This window comes from Notechis scutatus, chromosome 1, assembly GCF_049901735.1.
Source record: "Notechis scutatus isolate UNSWTSFEM ecotype Mainland chromosome 1, rNotScu1.2, whole genome shotgun sequence".
NCBI classification, from domain to species: Eukaryota; Metazoa; Chordata; class Lepidosauria; order Squamata; family Elapidae; genus Notechis; species Notechis scutatus.
This window is the reverse complement of record NC_142009.1, coordinates 225,672,166-225,687,688: the sequence shown is the minus strand read 5'-3', so window position 1 is coordinate 225,687,688 and position 15,523 is coordinate 225,672,166. Positions and strand designations below refer to the sequence as shown.

The 15,523-nt window shown below is 44.5% G+C and overlaps 1 protein-coding gene across 2 annotated transcripts in view; it reads left to right on the top strand.

The window, feature by feature from the left end:
• The window catches only part of PTPRN (protein tyrosine phosphatase receptor type N), a 42,340-nt gene that overhangs the window by 15,258 nt on the left and 11,559 nt on the right, over positions 1-15,523 (top strand). The window contains exons 3-16 of one of the 2 annotated variants that reach the window (XM_026665567.2): positions 85-198; positions 791-896; positions 2,668-2,851; positions 4,438-4,636; positions 4,879-4,971; positions 5,810-5,847; positions 6,865-7,181; positions 9,182-9,268; positions 10,537-10,616; positions 11,167-11,231; positions 11,836-12,048; positions 12,875-13,090; positions 13,737-13,884; positions 14,495-14,568. In XM_026665567.2, the coding sequence (XP_026521352.1) occupies positions 85-198; positions 791-896; positions 2,668-2,851; positions 4,438-4,636; positions 4,879-4,971; positions 5,810-5,847; positions 6,865-7,181; positions 9,182-9,268; positions 10,537-10,616; positions 11,167-11,231; positions 11,836-12,048; positions 12,875-13,090; positions 13,737-13,884; positions 14,495-14,568 (1,934 nt within the window). Of the gene's footprint in view, positions 1-84; positions 199-790; positions 897-2,667; positions 2,852-4,437; positions 4,754-4,878; positions 4,972-5,809; positions 5,848-6,864; positions 7,182-9,181; positions 9,269-10,536; positions 10,617-11,166; positions 11,232-11,835; positions 12,049-12,874; positions 13,091-13,736; positions 13,885-14,494; positions 14,569-15,523 lie in introns of both variants that reach the window. The other variant, XM_026665566.2, reaches the window with a different exon arrangement.

Sequence of the window (15,523 nt, the reverse complement as noted above, 5' to 3'; positions counted from 1 at the left end):
CGCTTCCTTTCTTGTTCTCCCCACTTCACCCCTGTCATTCTGGTACATGTAGACAACTATCCTGTGAATGTGTTATCTTTCCAGATGGTTTATTTGGCCAGTGCCAGGAAAGTTCATTGAGAGATCAGCCCTACTTTCAAGTCACTACACCAGTGCTCCAGCGTTTGCAAGATATTCTACGGCATCTTATGGCACAAGGTGACTATCAGCCAGGTAGCAGAGGAGAGCTAAGGATAGAATAGGGAAGCGAGCTATCCCTGCATCAGGCAAGATTTTGGGTGCCTCATTCCACCCTTAATACTATAGTCAGAAACATTCCCTCCCTCTTCTGGATCAGATTCATAATACAAAGTCCAGGAGGAATCTGGTGGCACCTTTTCAAACTAACAAATGTTATTAAAAGCATTGATTTTTATGAGCCGCAGTTCTCTACAGAGACATGTTCAAACTCTGCCTCTCTTGCCAATGTGTTTGGAAATCTCTCGTATTTTAAACCTTGCGTATGAATGTCTGCCATCGATTAAAATGTTTACTCCAAGCTGCTAGAATCTACCGTATTTAAAGTTTGGTGATTACAATAGGGATAGATAATTTCGTTTCTCCCAGATGTTTTGAACTCTTGGCCTGCACGGAGAACCACAAGAGATCAGAGGTATAAGGCAAAACATCTCAAGGTTATTGGGTTGCCTGGTCCTGAGTCAGAGGACATGTATCTTTTTAGCATTCAAGTCAATATTCAGTTTTTGTGGCCATGTACTAACTTATTTTAACTTTCTATTTTCCATATCAGGTTTATCATGGCAGGATGACCTTACCCAGTATGTGATTGCCCAGGAGATGGAACACATCCCTAGGCTTCACCTTCCATCTCCATGGAATTCTGCAGCTGAGGATAGGTAGGAAGAATAGTTTGGGATGTAGCTGCTGATGTTTCTTAGCAAATATCTGCTGTTTAGTGTTAGGTTGTGCTCAACAATAAACCATCCCCCTTGTCTTCTTTAGCACAACCATCTGCCTGTTCAGCAGAATGATGTGTAATGATGTGTAATGATGTGTAAATGATATGCAAAAGTAGTTCGAAAAACTGCTGTAGTGTATTGATCATCAAGCCAAGAACCAAGCATCTCCATAGCCTTCCTTCACCAGTCTGCCTTTCAGATGCCTAGACTTCAAACCTTAGAATTCTCATCAATAGCCATCAGCGCTGGCTGGGGAATTCTAGGAGTTGAAAGTCTATAAATCTGAAGACATCTAGTTTAGGATAAGCTGCTGTATACCTAATTGGGAGAAGGTTCCACTGAAGTCAGTAGAGTTTACTGTTGAATGAAAGTAGGATTATGCTGTGAAGGCAACCCAGATGTGAATCAAATGTTAACTGGAGGTGAGAGAGGGAGGATGTAATATTTTTAAAAATAGAACAAAGAAACAACATACCAAACCACAGTATGGATTAAACAAGGGTTATAAAATGGAAGAATCATCTTTATGCTCTTTCTACTTATCCAAGAAGTAAATCATGTTATTATATTATCAGGTCTTAGTGCACATTTTTCCCCTTTTTATTTATTTATCAAATTTATATGCTGCTTCAGTCAAAGACTCTTGGCAAGCAATAACATATAAAAATGCAATAAATATGGAAGCAGAGACAGATATACCCTAAATGCAGTAATCCTTGACTTACAGCCATTTGCTTAGTGACCATTTGAAGTTATAATAGCACTGAGAAGATACTTTTCACACTTATGACTATTGCAGTATCCCTATGGTTGTGTGATTAAAATTTGGACACTTGGCCATTAGCATGTATTTATGACGGTTGCCATATCCTGGGGTCACGTGTTCACCATTTTAACCTTCTGACAAGCAAAGTCAATGAGGAAACCAAATTGACTTAACAAATGTCTTATTTAACAATTGCAGTGATTCACTTAACAAGTGTGGCAAGAAAGGTCATAAAGTGGAGCAACATTCACTTGACAGTTTTGTTTAGCCACTGAAACTTTGGCCTCGGTTGTGGTCATAAATTGAGGACTGTCTGTATGTGGCATCGAGCTCTGTCTTCAGACTTTTCCAGAAGGCGGACAATTTCGGAGGCCAGACGGATCTCCCCTGGGAAGCCATTCTTTTCGCTTTTGTTATCAATTGCCAGGATGAGGATTTGATTGAAAGAGGAGGAAGTTTCTGTGCTGTTCCCTATTGTGATCCAGTTCCACACCTGCCAGAAAATAATCTTTTTGTCTCAGCCGATGTTTGCCGTACGCGCTGCTGGTGCCTGGACCGCAATCTAATCAGTATTACAGTGGGAGGGAGGGAGGAGGCACAGCTTTTGCCATTCAAATTCCCACACTTGCGTCAAAGACGTTTTTGTTGGCTACTTAAACTAAATTGCAGAACTAAATTGTTGCCCTCTAGCCAGAGGGACTCTGCGAGCCCCGTTATAATTTGGCTCTGATCTTATGAAAGATACACCGGCAGAGCTGAGCTTTGGGTATGACCATATGTTGCCATGCAGAAATTGTTGAACTAGAGATAGGGACCTTTTGGCCCCCAGTTTACATCTAAACACAGCACAGAATCTTCCCAAATGGGGAGAGACATATAAGGCAGTTAATGGATGGGTAGGTGGATGGACAGACATTTTACCCTGGACTGTCCCCTTTACAGGTTGCCGTCTCTTCACCTAGTTTCCAGGAGACCCTCTTTGTCACCTCAGCCTTCCTCCGCTCAGGGAGCTCACCAGCCTCCTCTGCCCCCAGCACTCCTGCAGAGGTATCTGGAATTGCTTTTGGCCTCTCAGCCTGATCTAGGGCATAAGAATGCGTTCCTGTCTCCTTATCCTCATTACCAGGTGTGTGTATTTCAATAAAACTACGAAGCATCAAGGAGAATAGCCTCAGCCCACTTACTGGCTGTGAATGAATTGGATTCAATGTACCCCAAAGAGCACAGAGTTAGGGAATGATGCTGCAGGATTTGCTTATTTCACTTTGGTTGGAAACCTGTGGCCCTCCAGATGCTAATGGGCTATCATCCCCCTCATCACCCTATAATAGATTTATGGTGATTCCAAGATGTTTTTCATTTCCAAATCTTATCCACCCTATCAGGCTGGATAGAGTGGATAAGATTTGGAAATGAACAACATCTTAGAAGGTCATAGGTTCCCCACCCACTCTTTTCTTTGTAAAAACTGTTCCATTAACTAAAATAATAGCCGTTTCCCCAGAAGAATGCAGGAACAAAGAGTCAAACTATTGATTGGACCCTCTCATGATGGTTTGTGGCAATAGCCTGTAGCACTTAGACTTGTATATCGCTTCACAGTGCTTTACAGCACTCTCTCAGCAGTTTACAGAGCCAGCCTATTGCGGCCAGCAATCCGGATCCTCATTTTACCGACTTCAGAAGGACGGAAGGCTGAGTCAACCTTCAACTGGTCAGAATTGAGCGAATCAAACTCCTGGCACTCTTATTATCTCATATACTCTAATTAAATATTATCTAAGATCGCTCTTTATAACAAAGAATTGATTGATGGAGCTTATAAATGCAAGGCCCTCTGTAACTAAGCTATGGTGCTCCAATAAATCAAACTTCAGTTCCTAGGATTTTCAAGGAAAACTGAGAAAAATTCCCATCGAAAAAGCCAGTGTCAGGTCCTTTCCCTATTTGCATCTAACAAGGGCTGACAAGGAAGGCAGGAGAACTGTGTCAGCCTGTGCCACCCTGCAGCTGTGGGGGCTGCCCAGGGAAGCCTCTCCTGTTTTAACAGGCAGCCTCTGTCACCTCATACATCATCTGTCTTGGTACCAGATTTTGACAGATGGCTAAAGTCTTGCTATCTGTCAAATCCATTTACCAATCACAACAGTTTTGTGATTGGCAGATGGGTTTCCTCCTGGGTGGTGACACTGAAAAAGGGGAGCGGAGCAAAACCAGAGGGTTTCTCCAATGGTTAACATATCCTGCAAAGCTAAATCAGTATACCACCTTCTAGTACAGAGGTCTCCAAACTTGGCAACTTTAAGACTTCTGGGAGTTTTTCTTCTGAGAGTTCAACTCCCAGAATTCAACTCCCAGAAGCTATGCTGACTGGAGAATTCTGGGAGTTGAAGTCCACAAGTCTTAAATTTGCCAAGTTTGGGAGGGCCTGCTCTAGTAGAAAAGCCAGAGTGGACACTTTAGAGGAAGAATAGAGTGGCAGTGTTATGCCAATAGGGTTTATTGATGATTTGAAAAATTCAGTGAGGAAAACTTTTAATTTGGCAACATAGCTCTTGCTACCTCCAAGAAAATCTGGGGGAGCTTCATATCAGAAACCTGGAGAGCCCTTGCAAATGAAACAATGACCTAGATTGACCAGAATTGTGACTCCGTTTAAGACAACTGGTTTCATTTGTTCCTAAATTGCCTTTCTGTGTACTTTTGCTTCAGTTCAGCTACCCAGATGGCACCTTCCCGGGCAGTTCTGGTGGTCACAACCCAAAGTCTCCCATTTTCTTAGACCAAGCTTCTCCTTCCAAGGTCTTCATGAGCGCCAGCACTGCTCCTTTCTATAGGGAGCAGCAGGGGCTGGATGGAAGTCAACTGTTCCAAGACCTGGGGGCACTTTACTTAACCCAGGAACAGACAGGTAAATCCAGAAACAGGGCTGAGAACAAGCAAGATCCCAAGATAGATTATCCTCTTCAGGACAGTCATAACAACCTGGAAAACAGAGCAGAGTCTCAAGCACACTTAACTGAGCCAGGTGAGAGTTTTCTTATTTTTCGGCGGCCCTCTTGAGAATCATTTAGCTTATTTATCTTGGTTTGAAAGCCTTGATGATGATTAAGCTACAGAAGCAAAACACGATCCTTTCCTTTCTGTCCACAGATAGACTTGTGCAGAGGCTTACAGCAATATTTGCCAACTATGGGATTAAACCACAGGACGTAATTCAGTTCCTACAGAGTCCCAATAAACACGGTGAGTGGGAATGAGGACTTGGAAGAGAAAGAGGCAGGAGGGATGGTTTTTTGTAGCTGGAGGAGAGAGATTGGAGGAAGGCAGAGGTGGGATGCTGCTGGTTTAGACCGGTTTGCCCGTAATGGTAGTTCCAACCACCGGCTGGGCCTGCACACCCGCCCCAGTGCTATCCCGTCCTATATATCTCACTCTCTGGCTCGCTTGCCCCACCCATTGCATCCCAGGTGATTTCCGCACCTCACCCACTCTACTCACCGCAGCTGCCCGAGAAGGTGTGCTGGAAGCAGCGTGCATGAAATTGCCTTGTGGTTGAAGCTCCGTGTGCAAAGCAGCGTGCACGCTCACATTTTAGGTTCTGCACTAGGCGAACTGGTTGTTAAATTATGTGAAGCCCACCTCTGGAGGAAGGTTTGTGTCTGGATGTAAAATAGGAACTCTGTGGTTTTGAATCTGAAGAGAGGAGATTCTGTGCTGTCCCTGTGCTAGCTCATACAATCCAGGCTTAAATTTGTGCCGGCTTCACCCCAGAATTTTTTTTTTTTTCCTCTGTTGGTATTTTAGCTCTGGAGCCAATGACATGGCAACCAGAGAACATGTTTGAACCTCCGCAGAATGTCTTCCCTTAAGTGCAAGGGTAGGAAACTGGTAACTCTCTAATGGTGGACTGTGACTGCCATGACCATTGGCCAGGCTAGCTGGACATGATGGGACTTTGACCACATGAAGAAAGTTATAGATTGTTAATTTCTACTTCACTACTTTGAAAATAAACACGTGTAAGTTTTTTTCCCCCTCAGCTTAGAAAATAAGCACTTTCCTTCTCTAATTCTTTCCTTAGCTAGTAGGCTTGAACAGGAGGCTCCGGAATCCAAGCGGGTAAGTTCACCAGCTTCTTGGTATACGTAGAAATCTCTCGGTCTCTACACTCCCTCATCCCAAAACATTGAAATGTGCTTTCTGATTAGTCACTGGAGGAATACACTACTTGAGCCAACATCTGGACATGAGAAGTAGATCCCGCTAAGTCACCCTTGTTTTTCTTTTCTCCTGCCAAAGCACACATCTGGGCAACTTGCGTCTACATGGGGCAGAGTCACTTTTATTTTTGTAAGTTGGGAGAGGAGCTGTTAGTCTCCAAAAGCCACAGGGAATGTGGAGGGTGATGGAAGTTGTTTCTGAACATAGACAGAGTGGATGGATTGTCCAATTTAGTAGGAGTTGGGGAAGAGTTCGAAAAGATATGTTTTGATCTAAACACTTTCCTAAATCCCCTATTCATTCTCTCCCCCTGAAATAAGGCCAAATAGTTTGTGTTGGATCAGGTACGAAAGAGACGCGAGACCAGTGTACTTCAAGCTCTTTATTTCATGTATAGATCTGTACAAGATCTTGGAGCCGCGACAGCCCTTCATATAGGGATTGCTTGCGGCTCACCGGCCAATGACAGGTCCTTGAATCTCCCGTGATCAGCTCGGCCAATCGCGGTTGTTTCCTAGCGAACCAATCACTGCCGTTTAGTTGACCAATCATAATGCTGTATGTACGGACCAATCAGAAGTCAGTATTTGGAGTATGTTAATACAGAACAGTTTGACCCTGTCCACTTGGGGCAGGGACTCTGCAGATTTTCTGGACCACGTTTAGATTATAGTTTGCCCGCCCCATCAGAGAACAACCATCCCCAGTCAATTCTTACATAAGCGGTTCCTGTGAAGAGGAAGAGAACGGATTGATACAAATTCAAACCTGAGGATGGAACCAGCGACCTGAGGCAGAGTTTGAGAAGGGAATTTCCAAGGCTGGCCGTAATAACAAGCAGGAGTTGTCAAGAGAGCTGTGGGTTATTGGTTGAAATGTTGAGTGCTGATGAGTGACCTTTCCATCTTCATTTAGGTGACAGAAGCAGAAATGCAACATGGGGAGGAGCCCCAGCCAGTCCCCTCTCCAGAAGACTCTGTCAGCGTCATTCCCACAGAGGAGCAAATTCAGGCACATGGGGAGACATTTGGCTCAACTGGGGCCTCCATATCAATGACAACATCTCCCCCAGACTCACACAAGCCCTTAAGCCCCGGGGAAGGGGATACCAGCAGTCCTGAGGAGCAGGTGGCGATGGCGAAGAAGAGTCGCATGGTAATAGGGGTACTCAATAAGGATGAGGCGCAACCTTTGGCAGCAGAGGAATATGGCTACGTCGTCACAGACCAGAAGTGAGAGAAAGAGTTTGTTTGGGGAAATGAGGGAGGGGCAAAACAAATGGGCGGATACGGAGAGGCAAGTTGTACTGGTGGCTCCTCAACTTATGGCCTATCACTTAGCAACCATTCAGAATTACTACAGATTCACCGGGTCTGAAATTCCAATGACTGTCTCCCCCTCCCCTCCCCGTAGTCATGTGACTGTATTTCGGGCTCTCGGCATCCAGTCTGCGTTCACAGTCCTTTGCAGCATCCCGCAATCACGTGACCATGTTTTGTGGCATTTTTGCAACCAGGTGGTATTTATTTGTGGTTTTTCAGAATGACTGTTGCAAAAAAAAAGGTCGTAAAAACCAGGTTGCTCATGCGAATGACCTGCTTTACAATTGTGATGATGACTTACAACCACAGGGGGAACTTCCATTATGGTCATAAGTTGAAGACTATCCGTATGGCTTGGTTTATTCAAGGTTGGATGCACTTGACTCATACATGTGTGAGATGGATTTGGATCAGACAAGTGCATCCTACATCACCCCAATTCCAGGCTAGGCTAGGTTAGCTGCTAGTCCAGGCTGTCTGGGCCTAAGTAAAAATGAGTCTGTCTGGAGTGAGCAAGGCTGGAGAAACCTGAGCTGCACATTGACAAGTTTCAGCAGATAATAGGATGATACTTATAATAATTACTCGCATTTGCATCTGCACAGTGTTTGGATACATGCATCCTGTTCAGCCATACTATGGTTGATTTATTTTTCACTTGGTGTGACATGGGAAAGAGAATCAATGAATAAATTGTGGTTTGTTACAAAGTAGTCTTCTGCAATATCAAAGTCTGGTTGCATATTGGGTTTAGTTGCAACTGTGGATTAATATAACCTATAACCAGTGGTGGGATTCAAATAATTTAACAACCGATTCTCCCAAACTGGTGCAAACTGGCTGAATCCCACCATTGTCTATAACTTGGGGGCACAGGATTTGTTGGGTTTTCTGGTTTATCCTTGGCTAGTGTTTTAATTCCTTCCAAACCTTTACCTAATTCAAAAAGATACCCCCAAAAAAACAGACTGAAAAAGGAAGCAAACGTAGGAACTGGATGAGCATGCCTTGATTAATTAAAATTACTAAAAAATTTACTCTGATGATTTGTAGCTTGCCCAACAAATCATGGTTAAAATCAAGTATGGTTCAGTGTGATAACTGAATGCACTTTTTGTGGTGCTAAATATATGGATATAATTAACATAGGCGGGACAATTCAAGCAAATTAGAGGAGTGGTATAAAGCGGGGGGGTCTTGGAAGCCAGGATGTTACCTACCAGGTAACCTACCAGGGTAGGTTGGGCTACAAAATCAAACCCACATGATGGATAAATCTACATTGACTGAGATGGGCTCCGATATCAGACCCTTGCAAGTCTGATCGTAGTGTACCTCCTCCCCTTCAGTGAATTAGGGAAGTCTTTGTCTGAGCCACTTCCACATATTGTCTCGTTTTTCTGGACTAAAAACTGTTTCAGCCTCTCTTGCCTCAGTAATGATTCTTGCAAGATTATCTTCCTTAATCTCACACAGGGAAGTGCTATGATAAAAATCAAAGGATATAGAGGTTAATTAGAGACCCTGTTATGTTTGATTCATTTATCACAAACTATAAATATTTTTCTTTTGTTTATTGTGATACTTGGATAAATCAGATATGAACCCCAACAAATGGCTAACATGGTTGAGATACTTTTACCAGAAAAGTTCTAGGACTATGTAAGGTGATGGTTATTATCCAGGATGGAACACCCAAAGCAAGGATTCCCAACCATGGCAAATTTAAGATGTGTAGACTTCACTTCCAGGATTTTCCAGCTGGCATGGCTGGCTGGTGAATTTTGGGAGTTGAAGTTCACACATCTTAAAATTAAATACCTAAAGGTATTATTTATCTGCTGTTTATCAACCCTTCTCTACATGCTTTGCCATTAAGTCTTGACCTACTGCATTTCTACCACCTGTAGGCCATTAAGTCTTGCTGTCGGCATTCATCTCCTTGAGACCCTGGCTGAACATGTTCACTTATCTACTGCCAGCTTCATCAATATCAGGTAAGTCAGGGATCCCCAACCTTTGACGGCCGCGCGGCCCGGTTCCGGCATCAGCTGGGCGCCGCGCCAGTCAGGCGTCAACTGGGCGCCGCCATCTTTTATGAAAAGGCGCTTCCGGTGGCGTCACCGGGCGCTGTTCGTCAAAAGATATGGCGGCATGCGCTCGGTGAGCTTTTGGTAGAAATGGCTTTCTACCGGAAAAGCTCACGAGCGCTGCACCGCCATCTTTTTATGCGAAAGCGCTTCCGGTGAGCTTTCTACCCAGAAAAGCTCACCGGGCGTTTTACCAAAGATGGCGGCGCCCAGCAACCAGCGGACCCGGTAAGGCTTGTTCCGCGGCCCGGTACGGTCCACGGACCGGCGGTTGGGGACCCCTGAGGTAAGTGATGTAGCTTAGTTGAGATCTAGAGATCCACAAAAATCTGAACTGTGGTTCTGGAAAGGGAGAATCTAATGAAAAACAACTAAAGGAAGTACTGGTGACGTATAGTAGCTAGCCAGAATGTCATACAGTTCTCATAATGAACAATCTACATGGACTTCCTTGTACCCTTGAGATAATTTTCTCCAATTTACTGCTTCTCAATACATTAGGACTATAGCTTCCAGAATATGTAGCCAGTTGGCTATCACAACACACTTGTAGCAACCCATATTGCTCTGGAATGGATTATACAGTCTCCTACCCTATATCTCCTATCCTAGTGAGTTCTAATTATTGGGTGGCTAACACAAAAGTCTTTTCTTTGTTACACCTCAACAGGATTGGACTCCTTAGTTTCTTAAGTAATGAACTCTTGTGCATATGAGCAGGGACCTGTATAACTTGCATTGGATTTTGAACTAGTTTGGGCTTTAAGGCACAACTTGAGGTCTTTCAAGTTGTGTGAAAAGTATTATCCTCTGAGTTTTATTTATTTAAAAAAAATTTTGTGGCCTCCCAACTCATTCTTGGTGACTCTGGGCAGCTTACTAGGATAAAACCCCAAAACAAAAATAATACAAAAAACAATAACCTCCTCCATTCTCCTGGCCACAGCAATCATGCAAACTATTTGATGGGCTTCATGTCATTCTGAGGTCCCCTGGCAGAACCATGAATGGAGAGAAAACTAAGATACCTTTCCGTAAAGGGCATTATAAAGAATTAGGATGAGTAGCTAGTATAAGAGAGACATCCAGCAGGAATGGTCAAAAAAGCACACTTGTTGACTGAACCATGTGGTTAGTGAAAGCAGACTCCTAAATTCCAGTCTCTTCTCATGCAGTGTGTTGGGTCCAGCTCTCACATTCCGCATCCGTCAAAACCATCAAAATTTGTCTCTGAATGATGTCGCCAATAGGGCAGGTAAGTTGAGAGCAAATCAGCAGTCACAATTATACCAATTCTGTGTCCTAGACTTATCAGGACACGAAAATATCCTGTTTAATAGGGGCAGGATACCTTCTATGCTGAAGTGGGTAATAGTATGCTCTTTTTGGAACTTGGAGCCATAGCATTATTATTTCTATTACCTTTATTATCAGTATGACTGTAAATATTATTACTTTAGAATGTTCTTTTCTTCAGGAAAGGTACATTCAGCCTAGCAGAAGGTTTGCATGGCTGTTTTGCTTTATTTTATTTGTTATGGTGATTTTTCTTTTCAATAAAAATAAATATGGTTTGGAAAGAAAACTTTGGGGTCCATGAAAGAGGGAGCAAAGGATCTCTAGCATGGTATTATCCTTTCTATTCATGTAGTAACTGCACCATGCCAAACAGAAACAGACCAATCTCAAAGTCATGCTCCCATAGCGTCTGTTCACTCAGTTTCTATTCTTCACTCAGTTGCTGCTTTGCACTTGCCCAGGTTCTGTCCTCTAGTATGACTTGCTCACTTCTATCCTTCCTCTAGCCCTGGTGAAGTCAGAGCTGGAATCGGCGGTGGGAGTAAAGATCCTGCAGATGGGTGTGGGACAGGTAAGACTTGCCTGTGATTGACCTCATGGCATTTTCCAGCTTGGGTGGTGTTTGGCCAAAAGAGCTAGTCCTGAGAATTCTGACTCCTAAGCCAACCCTTCAAGATGCCTGCTTGGAAAGTCTGCTTTTGAGTTAAGGGAGACTTGGGACCAGAAGAAGAGATGCGCTTAAGAAAATTATCCTAGCATGAAAGAAGAAGAATGGCGTTGGCTGCAAAATGTGGAAAGAGTAGAATGAGAATTCAGCAAAGGCTCCAGATTTTAGTGATGGGGTGGAATAGAGCCTGAGGAGATGTCAGCAGTGAGCAGTAGCGATTTTGATTGTTTCATCCACAATGCCAGGATGGTGGAATGGCAACTGATAGCAAAGCATGTAGCTTAAGCCAGTGATGGCTGCGACTGTTCAAATGTGGTGAAACTACAACTGCCACAACCCTTTTGCCATTGGCAATGCTGTGGCAGAGGCTGCTGGGAGTTAGACCGCAGCGACATTTGAAGGGCTACCATCTCCCATATTGGGCTAGACCCTGTCCACCATCTGCCTTTGGTGGAGGTGCTTCCTTATTTATCCCAAGCTCACCCGTTCTATGCCTGTCTTTCCACAGCGCAATGAGGCTGCAGCCTACCCCCATCCTGCCCATTTTGGCAACACCTTCCACTCGGTGCTGCTCACCTTTGTGTTACTGGCCTGTGTGGCCGGCATCGTCATTGCTGCTGCTGTGGTCTTTTGTCTGCGCCAGCATGCCAAGCAGCGGGAGAAAGAGCGGTTGGCAGGGCTAGGGCCAGAGGGAGCGACCGACAGCACTTATGAATACCAGGTACCAGTGGTGGGATTCAAAAATTTTCACTACCAGTTCTGTGGGGGTGGCTTGGTGTGCGTGGCCCACCCCACTAACCTGCTTTCCAGCTCCGTTCTCCACTGCAGGGCAACAAAAGAAGACCCAGCCAATCACCTGGGACTCGGGAGGCAGAAAATAGATGGGGGCGGGGCCAGTCAGAGGTGGAATTTGCTAGTTCTCCGAACTACTCAAAATTTCCGCTACCGGTTCTCCAGAACTGGTCAGAACCTGCTGAATACCACCTTTGCCGGGTACCAGTGGGATTGACGGCAGGGAGGGACTCTGACATCCCTGAGTCTGCCAAGTTCACTCTACATGTAAGCACCGTTGTTCACCAGAAATCATAGGCCAGGATGCCCAGCACCCTCCATGTAGTTACTGAGGTCATTTTTGGAGTTCCTCCAAATTGACTGAGATTGCACAAGGTCCTCAGAGAAACTCTAACCAGCTTAGCATATTATGCAGCGGTAGCCACCCAAGCTTTAACTGGTGCGATTAAGAGTGTTGGGTAAACACATTCCTAACACTGGAAGGCTCCAGCCTCTTCTTCAGTGCCAGAATACAAATGCAAGCTTCCTGGACAGATGGCTGCTAGGCATGGCTCCTTAGGAAGGATTGGACTGAGGTGAACTCAGTTACGTCTTTATTTTCCTACTGCTTTTGCATCTCGGAGTGGAAGAATTAAGGGTATTTGGATGATTGATATGGTTTTGGCTCTGTCAAACTCTCTGCTTTTCCTACCTTTTTTGTCTGGTCTGAGTGACCAGGGTGCATGGTTGTTGTAGCTGGGTCATCTTTCCCACAGGAGCTCTGCCGACAGCACATGGCTGCCAAGTCGCTCTTTGGCCGTGCAGAAACCCCTCCGCCCCAAGCTCCTGCCGAAAACTCTCGTGTCAGCAGTGTCTCCTCGCAATTCAGTGATGCACCCCAGGCCAGTCCCAGCTCCCACAGCAGCACGCCATCTTGGTGTGAAGAGCCCGTGCAGTCCAACATGGATATCTCTACTGGGCACATGATTCTGGTGAGGAGCACCCACACCTACACATTTGTGCTGTTGGGACAGCTTGACAGAGGTTTGCAAGCTTGCCAGATGAGCTTTACAGAAGACATTGGTGCTTGGTGTCATTTTTGAAATGAAACACCAACTAAGTGGCCCCACTTAATCAACCAGGACTACCCTTAAAAGCTAAGCAAGGAGGACAGATTTGATTGGAGACCATGAGGGAATTCTAGAAAGATGAGACAATGGCCAGAGCAAAGTAGTTCCATATTGCTGCCTGATGATTGCAAGGTTGTATAGGGGAGATCATCAGGAAATAAGTTTTGGAAGCTTTTGGAGGCTTCACTTATTTCCTTTTTCTTTAGTGAAATTAAAACCTGGTAAGTAAACTCATAGTAAACTCAACATGGCTGGCTGGGGAATTCTGGGAGTTGAAGTCCACTCATCTTAAAGATGCTGAGTTAAGAAACAGTGCCCTAGATTTTGACAGCAACCTAACAGTCATCAGATATATTGAGATTATCAGTTCTGGGAATTCAGTCCCCAAACATTTTGAAGGTATCAAGTCAGAGAATGCTTTCAATCTCAGCAATCTCTTTGGGAGTAGGGAGATGGAGGGGTATACGTTTAAATCCAGGATGTGACAACACTTCTGTTGCCCCCACAGGCATATATGGAGGACCATCTACGTAATCGTGATAGGTTGGCTAAAGAGTGGCAAGCACTGTGTGCATACCAGGCAGAACCAAACACTTGCAATGCTGCCCAGTGTGAAGCCAACGTCAAGAAGAACCGCAATCCAGATTATGTGCCCTGTGAGTCCATACAAGCACTGCCTATGGGCACGGAGGGAGGGGATTGTCCCATTTTATTCCTGCTTCTTGCTGGCTTAGCAGAAGGCTTGAAGTGTGGCCAGTGCATGGTTCTATAGTGGTGGCTATAGGCCCACATTTAACTGGGCACTGGGGAGTGGGGTGCAGCAAGGCTGTGACATATGGAACACCAGTACAAAAAGGACAGTATATTAAGTAAGTCACAAAAAGCAGATAGAGCCATATTTTCTGATTTTCTCTGACCTGAGGTGGATTGTTTTTTTCCTTAAACTCGTTCAACCTATTTAAAGGGTAATGCTCTTTTCATAAGCTTCCAGTCTACAAATAGAGGGAAGCTGCAGTCATATTACTGATTTTTTTTTTTTAAAGAAATCACAACCCAGAAATTCAACCTCATTTTGGAAAGAATTTGCAATCATACGCAATTCTTGGGCTACGGATTCCCTAACACGGGTCTGGAGATGCATCTCTGTGACCAACAATTCCGTGTTCGGGAGATGGCACTGTAGCCTCACAAGAACTCTAGCTTCCTGCTACTCTGGGCCAGACTAGACCATCGGCTCCTTGTTTTTTTTCCCTCTGTTGTTCCTAGATGATCACGCACGCATCAAGTTGAAAATGGAATGCAACCCATCGCGGAGTGACTTCATTAATGCCAGCCCCATTGTGAGTGACAGACACCCATGTTCCTCTCCTTGCTATGGCACTCCGTATCCAACCAAATGCTGCCTCGCTGGCCCATTTTTAAGAGGCTGCCTCTGCCAGCTTTGTCGCCAAGTCAAAGAGCAGCCCTTGTTCAGCTAGGAAGGACACTCCCAAAGTCCCCTCAGCCCTGCCCCTTTGGATTAAATGTGCCACACTCATCATTTTTGAAGGTGCAATGCCATCTGTTCTTCCATCATCAGCTCTACCTTCTGTTCCCAGAGTGTATTTGTTAGCTGGGCTTCACAATTGTCTCTCACCTGGATGCAGATAGACGTTCTCACTTCTTGGTGTGAAGTCTTGCGGTTCCCAATTGGACAACTGATCCATTCAACTAGTCTCTCCCTTTTCAATCTGTCTGCATATTTTCTCACTTAGAAAGATATTCTGTGTCTCGTTCTTCCTATCTTCCATCAAGGACATAATATTTAAAGTGTCTCTTTAAGAGCAAGGGCAATAGGTGGGTGCTATAGGACAGCATCTATTTCTCTGGATCAGATGTTTTTCTCTCTCTTTCTCTCTCCAACCTGGCCATGATTATTTATTCTTCAGTTTAATTCATCCAAGTTCATCTTGATCATCTAGCTAGATGCTTGTGGATAGTTTAACTGTAGACAATACCATTTCATAGTCCTACATTGCACTTCTAATAACATACAGTCAAGCTTGGATGTTCTGTGGATCCCTTGCAGTATCTCTATCCAGAATGAACTTGATAAGCCAAGTCAAATAACTACTCAACCAGATGTGTTCTAACTCAACGTCCATAGCTCTCAAGAGATGATTGGGTGTGTGCCCAAATGTCTAGATGGTGATAGCAGATCTTTAATGTAGGTTCACCTATAGCTCATCCTCTTGAGCCTACTTTATCTTCGGTCCCTTCCCTTTTAGAATTCCCAGCTAGCATAGAAGAACGAGG